Source organism: Moschus berezovskii, chromosome 17 (assembly GCF_049115385.1).
Source record: "Moschus berezovskii isolate FMDL1 chromosome 17, NW_MosBer_1.0, whole genome shotgun sequence".
Classification (NCBI taxonomy): Eukaryota; Metazoa; Chordata; class Mammalia; order Artiodactyla; family Moschidae; genus Moschus; species Moschus berezovskii.
In genome coordinates, this window is record NC_142476.1 from 46570218 (window position 1) to 46588600 (window position 18383).

An 18383-nucleotide genomic window follows, 5' to 3' on the forward strand; every position below is an offset into this window, starting at 1 on the left:
TTTCAGGGTACTTTTTTTGTTTGTTTGTTTTTCAGGATACATTTTTAAGTAAAACAACCACTCATAATATCTGCAAAACATAGAGGATTTATTTTCCAAATAATAATGAACAGGGTCTAGCTTGCTTAGTTTTTCATCTATACTGCTTTCAAATCAAGCGTTTTTATTTTACATTTTCTCAGATGGTCGTCTTGGAGGTGACTAGTAGAGGGTCATTTTGCTTCAGACACAGTATTTCCAGAAGCATTCAGAGGAAGGTCCACGTTTCTTAGATTGTTTCCTGATTCTGGACAAAAGGTCACTCAGGAAAAGCTTAGGATCTTGCCCAGAGAAAGCCTGAAATTTAAAAGATAGGTTATCAATTAATTGAGTGCTACACACACACACAAAAGAACCTCACTCAGAAACAGGACCTTTAAAAGGGTTTTCTTGCTGTTTCATGGGGTGGAATTGCAGTGAGCACCCAGCATGTAGACTCTGAAAGGTCTCCTTGTGCCCAACCTGTGGTCCATCCAGTCTATGCAGCCTTGTGATTGCCATGAATTTTCCTAAACCTTCATTTACCTGTTTCTATTTCATCTCTCAGTAACATGTTCTGTATATTTAATGTCTTCTGTGTAACTCAGGTCTCATTTGTCTTGAAATTAACTTTAATCATGGACCTTTAGTTTTCTTTTTATTCTAGGATTTTATGAGCATCTCTACTAATCACTTTTATGACTTTAGAGTCTTTCACCATAATCTTTCTATTCAGAAGAATATAAATATCTGAATGGTAACTTTTAATGTAATAGAAGCCACACCCTCCCCTTCTGTGTGGTCTACCCCACCTGAGAACCTCAGACAGTGTATGCCATCTTCAGAATTGAGGGCTTTCAGGGTATATTTCTACAAGGAGGTTAGTGGGCACTACACCAAAAGAAGATGTTTCTGATCAAAATATTTGGGAAATTCTTGATTAAAATTAAATATGTTTATCTCATTTCCTGGAGGCTTTATACACAAAGAATTGCCAAGACAGGAGAGAGGTTAGAATGCAGGGCAGCCCTGTAGACTGGCTCTATGGGACTGATACAGAAAATCCTTTGGTGGTTTAGTTGCTAAGTTGTGTCTGACTCTTGCAACCCCATAGACTGTAGCCCGCTAGGCTCCTCTACCCTTGGGATTCTCCAGGCAAGCATACTGAAGTGGGTTCCCATTTTCTTCTCCAGGGGATCTTCCTGACCGAGGAATCTAACCCAGGTCTCCTGTATTGCAGGCAGATTGTTTACCAAAAGAGCTACAGGGGAATTCAAGGGACATTACAGAAAATCCTTTAGGAAAATCCAGGAAACACTAATTTAGCTTGGGGCTTTCCAGGTGGATCTAGTGGTAAAAAATTCACTTGCCCGTCCAGGAAACCCGACTGATGCAGGTTTGATTCTTAGGTCACGAAGATTCCCTGGAAAAGGAAATGGTACCCCACTCCAGTATTCTTGCCTGGGAAATCCCATGGACAGACGAGCCTGGCGGGCTACAGTTCATGGGGTTCCAAAGAGTCAGACATGACTGAATGACTAAGCTCAGTTTAGTTTGAGGGGTTGATAATGATCAAAACAGATTTCCTTTTTAGTGGTTAAGGTCCTCCATTAATTGTGCACCATTTCTAACCATTTAATATTTTCATTAATCATGTCCTACTGTAGTCTGTCTTCTGCACCCAAAATTATCTCCTTCATATTCTCCTTCACCACACATAGTCCCTCTCAGTGTTTTGATCATGTCTTTCTTCCATTCAGATATATGACAGTGCTTTTCAAACTTTACTGTGCATGCAAACCACGTGGGGGAATCCTGTGAAGATGCAGATTTTGATTCGGTAGGTGCTGAGGGGAGGGGTGAGTCTGCATTTCTCACAAGCTTCCATGTGACACCAGTACTGCTGGTCCTTGGACAGTGAAGCTAATCAATGACACAGCACAAGTGGATGACAGACTTGAGGGCAAGGACTTCATCTATTTTTGATTCTCTTAAACTTGTTATGATCATTTATCAGAGATGAGCACTGGGTAAGTTCTTGTTGTATCCACATTTTACATGGATCAAAATTTGGGAAAAAATAATGCTTTCAAATAATATTGGGTATTAAGATTTGTACCAAGAAGGCTTGACTGGTTCGTATTGAGGCTCCTCTAAAGTCAAGGCATAGAAATGTTCACCTTTGTTAACCTAACTCTCATACAGGACCTACTTACCTTTCTCATGTTTCCTCTTGGGTAAAAAATGTTGGTAATGGGATCTGGAAAACAGTATTTTGAAACCGTTCATCATCAGATCTATTATTTCCATTTTATCCTTGTCTTATTTAAAACACACAAAATAGAATATTACTAAATCATGTCTAGTTTCTGGTTTTCCTTTCTTCACACCACAGTGATATTTATTTGAAGGAGGATAGGCAAGCACTTGGCTCTTTTCTAGCCTCCAGAGTTCACAAAGGGCACTGCATTGCCCTCAGTAAATTAGCAGTTCAGTAGTTTCTCAATAATGCTTTATTACAAATGAATTTCTTTCTACAAAACCAAATCTATTAAAAGACTCCAGAATGTTCTGAGCATTCGTATCTGTGCTAGGAGGAATGCTGTCACTGAGAAAACAGTAAAAGCTGACATGTTGTGGTTATTTTGTGTTTGGGCTGAACATTTTACTTGCATTTCCTCACCAAATCTTCTCAATAACCCCGTGAGATGGGAATTTTGTTTTTTTAATCATTCTCCTATGTACTGGTTTAAGAAACTGAGATACAGATAGATTAACTCACTTAAGTGAGAAGCCAGCATTGTAAATTGTACTTATTGAAAACTGGGATAATGTTCTTCTTCCCTCCCCTTGCCCCCCCTCCCAAAAATTCATACAGAGAACAAATATGCTGAGGGGCCAAGCAGAGAAGGATGCTTGCAAGGAGTTGCTGAGAAAAAGGAGACAGAAGATGGCAGAGGAAGACTGTATGCAGGAGGGGAGAGTGTGATCATTCAGAGAGTAAATTCAGTAGCAAAGAAATCAGACAGCCTGTAAACATGAGTCATTTTACCTGCGTTCCTAAGACCCTCTCCGGTCTCTGCGCCTGACATCTCTGGCAGCATCTGCAGAAGAGACGCTCTTTCCAGCTCATCCAGAGTTGATCTGACATCTTCAGGTGCTACACAGAGCAATGACTGATATTAGTGACAGCTCCTACTTCAGTTCTGTTCCCCATTGTCTTTAAGGAGGTACCAGGGACAGGGAGGGGCTTCCCAGGTAGCTTAGTGGTTAAGAATTTGCCTGTAATGCGGGAGACACAGGTTCAATCCCTGGGTCGGGAAGATCCCCTGGAGGAGGAAATGGCAACCCACTCCAGTATTGTTGCCTGGGAAATCCCATGGACAGAGGAGGCTGGTGGGCTACAGCTCATGGGGTCGCAAAGACTGGGACACGACCAAGTGACTGAGCATGAGCATGCACCAGGAGCAGGAAGTTAATACTAGACAGATTTCAAATACTAAGTTCATGGTTTGTCATTAGCAGTATTTTAACAGAGAAGTGGAAATGCTACAGTCCAGTTTGCAAGCCAGCAGAACAGGAAATCATGAGGCGCGGGTCTCATTCTGACTCCTCCTGCCTGCACAGCCTTGCTGGATGCTCACCACGCTGAATAAGAAGGTAATGCTGGGACTCCCCTGGTGGTCCAGTGGTTAAGACTTCGCACTTCCACTGCAGGGGGTGTGGGTTCAATGCCTGGTCAGGGAACTAAGATCCCACATGATCCAAAAGGTAAAGAAATTAAAAATCTTTTAAATTAAAAAAAGAGGATTGGGCTGAGCCACAGGATCAGTGAAAAAACATTTCCACTTACAAAGTCATTTTTCTTCATCTCTGTTTATCTACTGCTATCATTTGCCTTTTGCTTTTAAATATAGGGGTGGTGAAATTGGAGTCAGAGGAAAAGTAAAGAAGTGGTTTTCTAAAAGACGGGTTTGTTTATGTTCTTCCAACCTGGTGGTTCAGACAGTAAAGAATCTGCCTGCAATGCAGAAGACCCAGGTTTGATCCCTGGGTCAGGAAGATCCCCTGGAGAAGGGTACGGCAACCACTCCAGTATTCTTGCCTGGAGAATCCCATGGATAGAGGAGACTGGTGTCAATCCATGGTATTGGCAAACAGCTGGACACGACTGAGTGACTCACTCACACACACCTAAAGCAAATAGGATAACATCACCTCTTATCTGGCCTCTTAAGATTTAGATACAATGATCAGAAACAAGTCAGCTTTACAATATTCTTTGAAGAAGTTGATAGCAACATTTTCAGTGTGTAATTTGGTCAGCTTGGTAGCATAGAAGATGCATGGTAAGTTTGTGTCAGGTGTGCGAAAGATGAGTGTGAGGGCTGGTGGGACACTGGGCCCAGATAGTTCTCTTGGCCGGTTTTTGCCATGTGGTGATCAGAGCCCCCAGGGAGTCCTGTAAAACCTGCCTGCTTCACTAAGGCTTTCAGATCCTCAGCTCCAACCTTGATTGGAGAATAAAAAGCAAGCCATCATGAAGGCTTCATGGTACTTCTGCAGAATGTTAATGAAAGTCTACAAAGTTTGGCTACATATCAATATTTTTGTCATGGAGGATCATTTGTTTTATTGTTTGTTTACAGTCAACAAGTCATGTCCAACTCTTCTGCGACCTGCCAGACTCCTCTGTCCATGGAATTTTTCAAGCAAGAATACTGGAGCAGGTTGCCATTTCTTTCTCCAGGGGACTGTCCCAACCCAGGGATTGAACCAGAGTCTCTTGCATTGCTCAGCCACCAGGGAAAGATCATTTATGGAGAAACAAGTAGGAAAAAATTCAGGCAAAAGTGCTAAGGTAAGCTGCCACCTATTAAGAATTGGAAAGGAGATGCTACACTCACTCAAGTTTTTAAAAAATCATAATAATGACATGTAATTTTTTGAGGATGTCAATAATATCTGAATATTCATTCTTTGTTTCACCTTATGCTTTTCAAAGTTCTTTTTTTAAATAGCAGAGATTCAATAAAGTTAATGCTCATTTTAACCATTAAGATGACTGCCACTTCTGAGTTCAATGACTCTGGAAAGTGATTAATAGTGTACAAATTAATGCTTGACTATTATCAGAAAGCTGCTTGGGAGAAACTTACGGACTAGAAGTTATAAAATTACTGGCTTACCAGAGTTTTATTTCCTTTGTTTAAAAAATGTCTGAAAGTATCCACAATTAAAGACAAGGTAAAATCCAGTTAAAATGTTTATGAACACAATCCCCAAACATCAACTTTTTCTTTTCTTTTTTCCCCCAACCTTTTCATTTCTTAAATTAAATGAAGAGCTAAAAGCACAATAAGTATCTCCTTGATTGATACATAAACCAAAAGGAAAAGATAAATGAACTTGGAAATCTGTGTCTACCCTAGTCCCAGCTGGTTACTTTTTTGTATTTTAAAAAACATTTTTGTTTCATGTAACACATGTCAGATGACTGCCTTTTAATTTAAAATAATATAAGATAAAATCAAAATACTTTAATATATAATTGGAACAACCAGTTTTGCATTCAACCAGTTCACTTAAAATAAAGACTAAAAGCAACGATGTTTTAAATTTAGTGCCATTTTCAAAACAGAAAAAAGAGACTGACCAAAATAACTCAGAATTACAGAAGTGATGTTAAATAAGCAATGTTCCCCTTCTACTTTTATATTTTAGAAAGGAAAAAACTGAATCCATTCTTGACTCTGAGACATGCTTTAAGAATCCTCAGAATTCTTTTCATAGCTGGGACTATTAACAAGACTCCTTTAAGAAAGAATTTTCATTTTCATCTTTAACTTTGCATTTAAGACCCTTGAAGACTTGTTCAAGACTAACATAAGGGAAAAAAAATCATCTTACCTAAGAGCTGCAGGGACTCTTGCCTGGAGTCAAGGACAGGAAGAGACAGGAGCGGATTTAAGGATCCTATGAAAAGCAAACAGCAGGAGACCAGCTTATACATAATTGGCAGGAGATAGAAATCTTCCTTCTTAGCTTTTTTCAACTTGCTCCTTCTCGGGGGTAGAGTCCAGTGTTAGAGCAGTTGCCTGCAACTTGCTTCTTCTAACTCTGTGATCAGCGATTATATATATTATCCTATGACCTCATATCATTCCCTACAAAAAAAAAAGAAATGAATTTATTGGCTAGGAAGGCTGAAAAGCAGTCACTTTGCATTGATGTAATTTTTCAAAGTAGCAACTCATAGACAATAAATTTACTGTCTTGTTGCCTAGTGTACAAAATACGTATTAAATAAAGAACAGTTACGTTTATAAATCTGGCAAAAAGGAGTAATTGAGAGCAATAAATCTCAAGTTAAAGAAAGGATCAGACATGAGTTGAAGTGTCCAAGACAGGGACATGGATTTATGAGTCCTACCCAGCAGAAGTATTGTAGAGCACTGCCTGAAATGTGTTGATTTTCTGTTTTTGATCTTTTGTGAATGAATAGATGAACTGTCATATTTTCTTTGGGGCTTCCATGCCTGAAGATTTCCTAAAGGAAATCAACCGTAAATATTCATTGGAAGGACTGATGCTGAAGCTGAAGCTCCAATACTTTGGCCACCTGATGCAAACAGCCACCTCATTGGAAAAGACCCTGATGCTGGGAAAGATTGAGGGCAAGAGGAGAAGGGGGCGACAGAGGATGAAATGGTTGGATGGCATCACTGACTCAATGGACATGAGTTTGAGCAAACTCAGGGAGGTAATGAAGGACCAGGAAGCCTGGGTCCTGCAATCCATAGCGCTGTAAAAAGTCTGACACAACTTAGTGACTGAACAACAATGCCTGAAGAATGACAATGCATGCAATTAAAGTCAAAACAAATAATTTACTTTTTTAAAATGAAGATAAATTCACAGCAAAAATTCAATCTCAAGGCAAGTTCTGTACATACACTTGGCCTCATGTAAAACTACAAGCACAGGGGTCTTCAGAGAAGGGAAATAACTTTCCTTAAAGTTGGATAATACTCATTAAGGAAGATGAAGAACAAGCCTGAAAACCTCACCTGTATTCCCAGTATTTCACTGCTCTCCTGCAGCCCCATTTGCCCTGGCTGCTCTCAGCTTGAACCTTCACAGTATCCTCCTTACTAACGTCCTCAAGGCTAATTCAGCCCACCAGTCTCATCTCAAAACAGTTCAATGATGCTATTAACACATACATTGTGTCATACCAAGTCTTTGCTCAAAACTCTGTGCTGGGGACTTCCCTGGGGTCTAGTAGCTAAGACTTGGAGCTCCCAAGGCAGGGGGCCCACGTCTGATCCCTGGTCTGGGAACTAGACCCCACATGTTGCAACAAAGATCACAGATCCCATGTTCCACAACGAAGACCCAGCACAGTCAAATAAATAAAAATTTTTAAAGAGCCCAAAGCCCTATATTGACCTGAACATATGGTTAAAACTAAGGAATTACTAGAGAGAACACATGAACACCTTCACAAACTGAAGGCAGGCAAATATTTCCTAGACATGACACCAGCCATATTAGAAAAAAATGGATAAGTTGGACATCATCAAAATTAGAAACATCTGCTCTTTGAAAGATACTGTTAAGAACATGAAAATGCCAGCCACAACTGCAAGAACACATTCACAAAACCTATGCCAGACCAAAGACTTCTCCCAGATGGTATAAACAACCACAACTCAATAAGCCAGCAACCCAAATAAAAGAATAATCAAAATGAACAGATTCTTCACATGAGAAGATATTCTATTCAGGTTGCTAATTAGGACTTGAAAAAAGCAGCATCATTAGTTATAAGAGAAATGCAAATTAAAATCACAATGAGATGCAACTACATACCCACCACAACTCCTGCAATCGATCGATAATTCCAAGTGTTGCAAAGGTACAGAGCATGGGCCTCTCATATAAGGGACTGGAATGTAAAATGATACAATCGGGAAAACAACTTGAGACATTCTTATGAACTCAAACATGTACTACACTATGCAACAGGACTTTCCGGGTGGTGGAATAATCCACCTGGTAAATAATCCACCTGCCAGTACAGGAAGACTCAAGAGACTCTGGTTCCATCCCTGGGTTGGGAAGATCCCCTGGAGGAGGAAATGGCAACCCACTCCAGTATTCTTGCCTGGAGAATTCCATGGGCAGAGGAGCCTGGTGGGCTGCAGTCCATGGGGTCGCACAGAGTCAACATAACTGAGCGGCTGAGCACAAACTACAACCCAGAAATCCCTGTCCGAGGCGTATACCTAAGTGACATGAAAACATACATTCAACAGACACTTGGATATGCGTGTTCACTGCTGTTAATACCTGTAAATAATCCAGATGACCGTCAGCAGGAGCCTGGTTAAATAAACTGTGCCCCATCACACAATAAGCTTCCCTGGTGGCTCAGATGGTTAAGAATCCACCTGCAATGCAGGAGACTCGGGTTCAATCCCTGGGTGAGGAAGATCCCCTAGAGGAGAAAATGGCAACCCACTCCAGTATTTTGACCTAGAAGATCCCATGAACAGAGGAACCTAGTGGGCTACAGTCTCTGGGATTGCAGAGTCAGCCACGATTGAGACAACAGCAACATCACACGATGGACTGCCACTCAGCAATGCGAAGGAACTACTGATAAAGACAAGGCGGATGAATCTCAGAAACTTTATACCGAGTGAAATAAGCCAGACCCAGAAGAGTACATGTTACATGATTCCATTTAAATGAAGTTCTAGGACAGGTAAAAACAAATCCGTGGTATCAAAAAACAGGTATAGTTGATTCTGCTGTTGTACAGCAGAAACCAACACAACATTGTAAAGCAATTATCCTCCAATTAAAAATAAATTTGAAAAACAGGAATTTGACCAAGAGATTAGTTTTTAAAACAAAACAAAAAAAGAGTTCAGTGGGAGTTGGAGGATTGACTTAGGGAGAAAAGGGAACTTCTGGCGGCTATGACACTGTTCTATATCTTGATCAAGGCAATAGTTACATGGATACATACATTGATCTAAACTCATCAAACTGTACACTTAAAATGGGCACATTTCATGGTCTTCTTTGGTGGTCCAGTGGCTAAGATTCCATGCTCCCAATGCAGGGGGCCCAGGTTCTATCCCTGGTCAGGGAACTAAATTCCACATGCCGCAACTAAGAGTTAGCATGCAGATTCTATATGCTGCTACCAAGGCCCAGCACAACTAACTAAATATATAATTTTAAAAAAGAAACTGACATGCAGAATGGGGCCACCAGAAACCACTTAGATCCAGCTTAAGAAAATAAAGTGTATTTGGAAGTCACACGGTAGCTCCTGGAATGAGAAAGAACTTTGCAGCAGCAGGAAGCAGAATCCCCCTGGGTGGGGGATGGTGGGAAAGCTGGGCTTTTGCTGAGCTCCCTTACAGGAGAGGATCTAGGACAGTTATTCCCCAAAGAGAGGACTGTGGCCTCAACAAACATCCCAAATGGAGTATATTACAGCGAGAGTAAAAATGTATTTGTACCCATGAATCTTGTTTCAGAGATATACCCTAAGAAAATAATGCAACAGAAGCAAACGATTGCCTAGAGTGGGAAAGAGATTAAACCAAAGGTTGCCAACTCAAGTGCATCTAGGAATCAAGACATGATAATGTGGATGAGTGGTGCTGGCTTGGAGAATGACTACAGCGAGTGGTGGTCTCTGTAACCAAGTGGAGAGCATGTGTTCTCTCTAAAGGAGGGTGGACTGCAGCTGCTTAGGGGCCAAGCTTGAATGCTATAAATCTGATTTTAAGGGTTATCCATGATTTCCCCTTGGCAACTAATTAAAATCTTTTTTAAAAAAAATCAAGAACTACTTTTGCTTTTGCAAAGCAAACATATCCACAGCATAACTCAACCTGTTGTTGTTCAGTCACTAAGTCGTGTCTGACTCTTTTGCAACCCCTGGACTGTAGCCTTCCAGCCTTCTCTGGGAGCCATGGGATCTCCCAGGTAAGAAGACTGGAATGGGTTGCCATTTCCTCTTCCAGGTGATCTTCCCAACCCAGGAATCGAATCTGCTTCTCCTGCGTTTGCAGGTGGGTTCTCTACCACTGAGCCACCGAGGGAAGCCCCATAACTCAACCTTCATGCCCCCATTTCTGGCCCAAATGCCCAACACAAGTGACTGAGTTAGTACCTGAAAGAGGTTATAGACATGAGATTTTAGTATCATTAAAATAGTAACTAGAAGATTATAGGACTTGGGCAATACAATAATATTGCTGTTCAGTTGCTCACTTGTGTCTGACTCTTTGTTGTCCCATGGACTGCAGCACAGCAGGCTTCCCTGTCCATCACCAACTCCCGGAGCTTGATCAAACTCATGGCCATTGAGTCGGTGATGCCATCCAACCATTTCATCCTCTGTTGTCCCCTTCTCCTCCTGCCTTCAATTTTTCCCAGCAATCGGGGTCTTTTCCAACGAGTCAGTTCTTTGCATCAAGTGACCAAAGTATTGGAGCTACAGCTTCAGCACCAGTTTTTCTAATGAATATTCAGGACTTATTTCCTTTAGGATTGACTGGTTTGATCTCCTTGCAGTTCAAGGGACTCTCAAGAGGCTTCTCTAACACCACAGCTCAAAAGCTTCAATTCTTTGGAGTTCAGCTTTCCTTATGGTCCAGCTCTAACATCCAGACATGACTACTGGAAACACTAAAGCTTTGACTAGGCAGACCATTGTTGGCCAAGTAATGTCTCTGCTTTTTAATATGCTGTCTAGGTTTGTGGGCTTCCCTTGTGGCTCAGCTGGTAAAGAATCCACCTGCAATATGGGAGACCTGGGTTTGATCCCTGGGTTGGGAAGATCCCCTGGAGAAGGGAAAGGTTAACCCCTTCAGTATTCTGGCCTAGAGAATTGCATGGACTGTATAGTTCATGGGGGTCACAAAGAGTCAGACACTATTGAGTCTCTGAGTCTAGGTTTGTCGTAGCTTTTCTTTCAAGGAGCAAGCGTCTTTTAATTTTGTGGCTGCAGTCACCATCTGCAGTGATTTTGGAGCCCAGGAAAATTAAGTCTGTCACTGTTTTCACTGTTTGCCCCATCTACTTGCCATGAAGTGATGGGACTGGATGCCATGATCTTCAGTTATTGAATGTTGAGTTTTAAGCCAGCTTTTTCACTCTCCTCTTTGACCTTCACCAAGAGGCTCTTTATTTCTTCTTCACTTTCTGTCATAAGGGTGGTATCGTTTGTATCTGAAGTTATTGATATTTCTCCCGACAATCTTGATTCCAGCTTCTGCTTCATCAAGCTTGGCATTTTGCATGATGTACTCTGCCTATAAGTTAAATAAGCAGGGTGACAAAATTCAGCCTGGATGTACTCCTTTCCCAGTTTAAAAAATTAGAATATAGGATGACTGACACTATGTAAAAAAGGTGACTCTGGATAAGAACTGTTAAGTATATAAAAATATATAATATAAAATTGAAAAGAGTTGTGTGAGGGTAAAGATTTTTTTCTTTTCTTAAAATGCTATTTTGCACATAGATGTAAAATATATATGTAAAAAGTATATATAGTATATATGTATTACACAGTGTATTTGTGTGATGTGTGTGTGCATACATGCATGTGTGTGTATATGCAGGAACTCATGAAGTAAATTCCTTCCAAGAGATGAGAAGCATGCAAGCTGAGACTAGGGGCTTGTTGGCACCCCTTGAGGGCTTTTAGAGAGGGGGAACACCAGACTGTTCCTCTTCTCTGTGGAAGAGGCTGTCTGCCAAGTTTGTCATTCTCTGGTGACTCAGGGGTACTTCTGACAGTTATTAGTGATGATTTTTACAGCCTGGCCTAATTAAGTTACTACTCAAGCTTAAGCTTAAAAGAAAATTAGCCTCTTTCCTTCAACAGACTGTCAATGACAATGTGACCTTGTCCCAGAAATGTCCCAAGCACGTCACTCAGTGCTGGCAGCCCCTGTGCTAGGCACCACGACTTCACATTCATGAACATGTGTGAACAATGACCGCCTTTCATAGCCCATGCTGCTGTTGTTCAGTTTCTCAGTTGTGTCTGAGTCTTTGTGACCCCATGGACTGCAGCACACCAGGCTTCCCTGTCCTTCATCATCTCCCGGAGCTTGCTCAAACTCATGTCCATTGAGTCAGTGAAACCATCCCACCGTCTCATCCTCTGTCACTCCCTTGTCCTTCTGCCCTCAATCTTTCCCAGTATCAGGGTCTTTTCCAATGAGTCAGCTCTTCACATCAAATGGCCAAAATATTGGAGTTTCAGCTTCATCATCAGTCCTTCCAATGAATATTCAGGGTTAATTTCCTTTTAGTATTGACTTTTTTGATCATCACCAGTGGGACTCCTTTTATTAGTTGCAAATCCCTTTATTAACCAGAAGGATGTTGCTTTTGTGTCACATAGAAGCAAACAGTTAATAGAACATGTTTTGGCTGACTTGGGCCCATGGAGTACCAAGTCAAAAACTTCCTTTTAGTCCTTGTTTTGAAGCTGATCTAAGTTCACCCTCTCTGCTCCATCTTTACCTTTTTATAGTGTGAGCAGAACTTTTGAACATAGTATTTATAGCGATTGTCCCTGGTTGTGAGAGCTCAACGAGGAGAAATTGATGGGAAGTGACTTTGCCAAAAGTTTCATGACTGTTCAGTTCTTTCTTGGCGATGACTAACTCCTAATTTAGGATGATCCAATAGGAATGTGCTTGTGCCCTTCAAATACTGCTATATCATGCTGTTTTTTAGGCCAACGTTGGTTTGTGGAAGTTCAGAATCAGACATCCATCTGATATTTCAGATGTCATGGGGTCCACTCTTATTTCTATTTATGTACAAATCATAGTTCAGGACTTGCCTGGTTGTCCAGCAGTTATGACGGCATGCTTTCAATTCAGGGGCATGGGCTCAATCCCTGCTTGCGGAACTAAAATCCTATATGCCTCGAGGTGCAGTCAAATAATAATAATAAAAACAGCATGAAAAAGTTAAAAAATTGTGTCATATGCTCAGAGATAGATTAATTTTATTCTAATTAAAATTCTATATTTACCCTCATCTATGTTAGTTGTAGGTTTAATTTGTAACTCTGACTCAGTGGACATGAGTTTGAGCAAACTCCAGGAGATAGTGAAGGACAGGGAAGCCCGATGTGCTGCAGTCCATGGGGCTGCAGAGTCAGACATGATTTAGTGACTGAACATCAGCAACAACAATTTATATTCCCAAGTGGCATGGTGGTAAAGAATCTGCCAGTCAATGCGGGAGATGCAGGAGATGCAGGTTCTATCCCTGGGTGGGGGAATCTCCTGGAGGAGGAAATGGCAAAACACTCCAGTATTCTTGCCTGTTTAAAAAAAAAAAAATTCCACGTACAGAGGAGCCAGGCAGGCTATAGTCCATGGGGCCGCAAAGAGTAGGGCACGACTGACCGACTGAGCACACATGCATGCAAGCAGCCATTTCTTATAAACAGTTGCTGAATGCCTCCCTTGTTAATTCCACAACAACAATAAACTGGGAGTCAAAGCCCTCCCAGGAGAATCAGGAGGGCTTTGCAGAAGAGGTGAGCAAGGCACAGGTGAGAGACCAGCCTAAACCAGGGCCTAGAGGATGTGCCTCACATGTTTTCAAAACCTGGACACAGCTAGCAAAGACCAGAGAGCTCAACAGGACTGGATCAACTCACCACATCAATAGATTTGGATTACCCTTTAGTAATCCTCACAGCTCAGTGGGTAAAATATCCTCCTGCAATGCAGGAGATCCCCATTCGATTCCTGGGTTGGGAAGATCTGCTGGGGAAGGGACAGGCTACCCACTCCAGCATTCTTGGTCTTTCTTTGTTGCTCAACTGGTAAAGAATCCACCTGCAATGCGGGAGACCTGGGTTCAATCCCTGGGTTAGGAAGATCCCCTGGAGAAGGGAACAGTTACCCACTCCAGTATTCTGGCCTAGAGAATTCCATGGACTGTATAACCCATGGGGTCACAAAGAGTTGGACATGAATGAGCGACTTTCACTTCACTTCACTTTAATAACCATGAGGACACAATGAGGGCTTTAAACAAGGGAGTCATGTCATTCCCTTGTTCATTCAACAATATTTATTGAGCACCTGGGATGTGCCAGGTACTGGTCAAGATACTGGTGATATAAAAATAAACAAAGCCTCAGTTTACACCAGGTGATGACAAGTGCCATGAAAAAGGAAGTGCGCTTTGGAGGTGATATTGACTATACATAGATGTATCTGTACAGGGGGTCAGCATGGAAGGCATGAGGCGCATGTCATGTGGCCATCTGAGAACAAGAATGTTCCAGGCCATGGCAATAGCAAGGGCAAAGGCCCTGGGGTAGGACTGGGCTACGCCTGTTTGAGCCACACGCAGGAATTCAGTGTGGCTCAAGGAGAGTGGCCAAGGGGGAGAAAGTGGTGGGACAGATCTAGGCTCTTAAAGACTTGCTGTTTTAAAGTGAGTGAAAGTGTTTAGTCTTCAGTTGTGTCCTACTGCTTTCGATCCCATGGACTGTAGCCTGCCAGGCCGCTCTGTGCATGGGATACTCCAGGCAAGAATACTGGAGTGGTAGCCATTCCCTTCTCTGGGGATCTTCCCAACCCAGGGATCAAATGTCAGTCTCCTGCATTGCAGGCTCTCGCATTTTTACCATCTGGGCCACCAGGGAAGCCCCGCTTAAAGTGAGTAGAACAGAAAACTCATTTGGAGCAAAAATATGGCACAATGTAATTATTTATTTGGCTGCATCAGGTCTTAGTTGCAGCACTCAGGCAGGGTCTTTGTTGCATCATGCAAGACTTTCTGAAGAGGTACTCTGATTCTCTAGTTGTGGCAGGTAGATTTATTTGCTCGGCCACATGTGGAATCTTAGTTCCCCGACTAAGGACTGAACCCTCATCTCTTGCATTGCAAGGCGGATTCTTAACCACAGTACCACCAGGGAAGTCCCTGTGAATTACTTTTTAAAAGGCTTACTCTGGCCACTGTGTGGGAAGGAGACTGCAAGGGGGATGGGGTGAAAGTGGTGTGGGGACCACTCAGTAGAGATGGGAACTAGGGGTGGTGAGAAAGAACAGACTCTGCAGCTATGTTGAAGGAAGAGCCAGTGAGATTTGCTGGTGAAGTGGAGGTGAGAGGATACATCGAGGATGACCCCAACGTTATTGACCTGAGAACCTGGAAGGGTGATGTCACCTGCAATTATAATGCAGGAGCAGGTCTGCAGGGGATGTCCCTGCACACATATTCCCTCAATATGTTAATTTGAGGGTACTTCTTAGACTCCCAGAGAAGAGGACAGGAGGGTGTCTGGAAACACGTGGGGTCCAGGAGGAAGACCTGGGCTGCAGGTAAAATACGGGGGTCATCAGATGGTATCTAAAGGCATCAGGTGCATGGATCACCAAGGAAGTCAAGGTGGAGAGAACAGAGGAGGGTGCGGGGCCAGGAGCCCCACGGGGAGACTGGAGGAGCTAGCAGAGGGTTCACAGGGGGCAAGGGGAGCAAGGCAGAAGAGATCAAGGAAGAGGCCTGATGAAGTCAGCATTTCTAGAAGGAAGGAGGGATGGACCACATCAAAGACCGCGGATGAGCAATGACTAGGGGATCCAGGGAGCAACACAGCAGGTCTAACAATTTTGACTGGAGCAGTTTTGGTGGTTTAGAGGGTTGAAATGACAATAGGAGTGGGTTCAAGTGAGAACGAGGGGAAAGAAGCAGAGCCCATGAATGAGGAGCTCTTTGAAGGAATCTTGCTGTGTTGGGGGGGAGGCGGGGGGGTGGGCAGAGAAACAGCAGCAGCAGCCGATAAGGTCCCAAGGTCAGGAGACAAATGGTTAGAGAAGGGCGGTGTCACAGGTGGTCTTCTTGGTGACAATGACCTCACATGGTGTCTTCACGTGGTGACCTAGGCTGCAAAGCAGAGTGCCTTGTGCCTGACCACTGCCCCATCTCACCTCTACTGGCCACACAAAGCCCCCTTCCTGGGGAACGGGATAGAATCAGGAGGACCCAAGGGCATGACTGTGCACAGCTCCCAGAAGGTGTATGAATGTGGAGAGCTTTTGACAGCAAGAAGAGTTGTTCAGTTCTTCTTGGTGGTAAGCAGCCAGTTCTGGACTTCAGGCTTCCCCTGGGTATCACTCACCCAAATACTGGTTTATTATTATTATTAAAAAAAAAAACAACTCCATTCTGGGAAAAGTCTTTACAGTGGCTCAGTGGGCCATCCCTCCTCTCCTATGGCCCTCTCTCTGCCTTGCTCACTGTCCTCCAAGCAGCTTCTACCTCAGGGACTTGGCACTGGCTGCTCCCTCTGACTGGAATGCTCACCCCAGATATCTACATGGCCAGCTCATTCACCAAGGTTGAGTCTCTGGGACTTTGCTGGTGGTCCAGTTGTTAAGTACCCCCCTTGCGAAGCAAGGGATGTGAGTTTGTTCCTTGGTTGGGGGACTAAGATTCCAAATGCCAAAACTGAGACCCCACACAGCCAAATAAATATTTTTTTAAAAAAAATAGAGGACTTCCCTGGTGGCTCAGTGGATAAGAATTTGCCTGCCAATGCCAGGGACTCCATCCCTGATCCAGGAAGATCCCACATACAACTAAGCCAATGTATCACAGCTACTGAGCCTGCGCCCTAGAGCTGGGCAACCACAACTACTATTGAACCGTGTGCCCTAGAGCCTTTGCTCCACAACAAGAAAAGCCACCACAATAAGAAGCCCGCACTCGGCAACTAGGGGCAACTAGCCCCTGTTCGCTACAACTAGAGAAAAGCCTGTGCAGCAATGAAGACCCAGCCCAGCCAAAAATAAACAGAATAATAACAGCTCTTTAAAAAAAGGAGAGCATTTTTTTCAAAACAGAAGAAAGAAAACAGTTTCTATGCCTGATTAAAAAGATATTAACAAAATTTGGACTTCTCTAGTGGTTCAGTGGAGAAGGCAATGGCAGCCCACTCCAGTACTCTTGCCTGGAAAATCCCATGGATGGAGGAGCTTGGTAGGCTGCAATCCATGGGGTCGCTAAGAGTCAGACACGAATGAGCGACTTCACTTTCACTTTTCACTTTCACGCATTGGAGAAGGAAATGGCAACCCACTCCAGTGTTCTTGCCTGGAGAATCCCAGGGACGGGGGAGCCTGGTGGGCTACCGTCTATGGGGTCGCACAGAGTCGGACACGACTGAAGCGACTTAGCAGCAGCAGTGGTTCAGGGGTTGAGAATCTGCCTGCCAATGCAGGGAACATGGGTTCAATCTGTAGTCCATGGGAAGATTCCACATGCCACAGGGCAACTAGGCCCGTGGGCCACAATCACTGAGCCCCTCCCATCTACAGGACATGAGCTGCGACTTCTGAGCCCTTGAACTTTAACTAGACAGTAACCCTGCTTGCTGCAACTGGAGAAAACCTGTGCACAACAAAAAACAACTGTAGCAAAAAAAAACCCACAAAACTTTGCCTCTGCTCATGGGTCCTGCCTGACAACCTTTGTTTAAAATGAAACCCTGCCATTTCCTCCCCCTGTATCTCCTATCCCCTTACCAAGGTTCTTTAATGTGTTTTCACTAATCATATCTTGTTTACTTATTCTATTTATTAGCAATATTATGAAGGCAAGGACTCTGTTTTGCTCACCAATGTATCCCAAGGCCCTAGAACAGAGGCTGACACACACTGGGTCTCAAACACAATTTGCTGAATGAGTGAATTTTGGGAAATCCTTTCACCTGGTGCATGAGTTCTGTGTTTATTATCCCAGCCAAAACTTATTGTCTCAGTCATTTGTTACTGTGCAAGAAAAAACCCCAAAATTTAACAGCTTAAGACAACACCATGTTATTGGCTCCTGAGTATGGGGGTCAGCAGTTTGGACTGCATTGTTCACAGAGGGTGAGGAGTCTGCTGGTGTTGTTCTGGTCACTCACATTGCCCTGGCTTCTAAGAGGACCTCACCCACCTGGCTGGGGGCTGGTACTGGCTGGTAGCCAGGCCTCCCTCTCCACCTGCTCATCCGCCTAGTCCTGAAGCCCTCACACAGTGTCTCAGGGCAGTATGAGGTGTCTCAGGGTAGCACAAGGGCAAGAGTGAAAGCTTTGGGGCTCTTCAGATCTCAACCTGACTTGGAAGCCCTCAGGGTCACTTACACCGAATTCCTTTCATCTAAGCCTAGCCAGCCTACCTTCAAAGGGTCCTGTAATAGTTTGCTTGGGCATTTACACAACAGAAATTTATTGTTTCACAGTCCTGGAGGCTGGAAGTTCAAGACCAAGTTGTCTACAGAGATGGTTATGTCTGAGG

At 43.2% G+C, this 18383-nt stretch overlaps 1 protein-coding gene across 1 annotated transcript; it reads right to left on the minus strand.

Annotated features, from left to right (window-relative positions):
• Positions 1-222: 222 nt before the first annotated feature.
• On the minus strand, positions 223-6072 carry UTS2 (urotensin 2). The gene is made up of 4 exons (XM_088845053.1): positions 5929-6072; positions 3071-3178; positions 2235-2278; positions 223-336 (listed from the first exon to the last, which is right to left on the minus strand). The coding sequence occupies exons 1-4, from the start codon at positions 6029-6031 to the stop codon at positions 223-225; spliced, it is 369 nt and encodes a 122-aa protein (XP_088701179.1). The 5' UTR covers positions 6032-6072.
• Between the last annotated feature and the right edge of the window lie 12311 nt (positions 6073-18383).

Bases quoted from the DNA above. Each gene is read 5' to 3' on its own strand.
- UTS2 (XM_088845053.1), bottom strand. From the start codon at position 6,031: ATGTATAAGCTGGTCTCCTGCTGTTTGCTTTTCATAGGATCCTTAAAT. The intron at 3,179-5,928 runs GTAAGATGATTT...TGCTCTGTGTAG, and splicing joins AGAGTCCCTGCAGCTCTTAG to CACCTGAAGATGTCAGATCA. The intron at 337-2,234 runs GTAAGTAGGTCC...TTTAAATTTCAG, and splicing joins CAAGAGGAAACATGAGAAAG to GCTTTCTCTGGGCAAGATCC.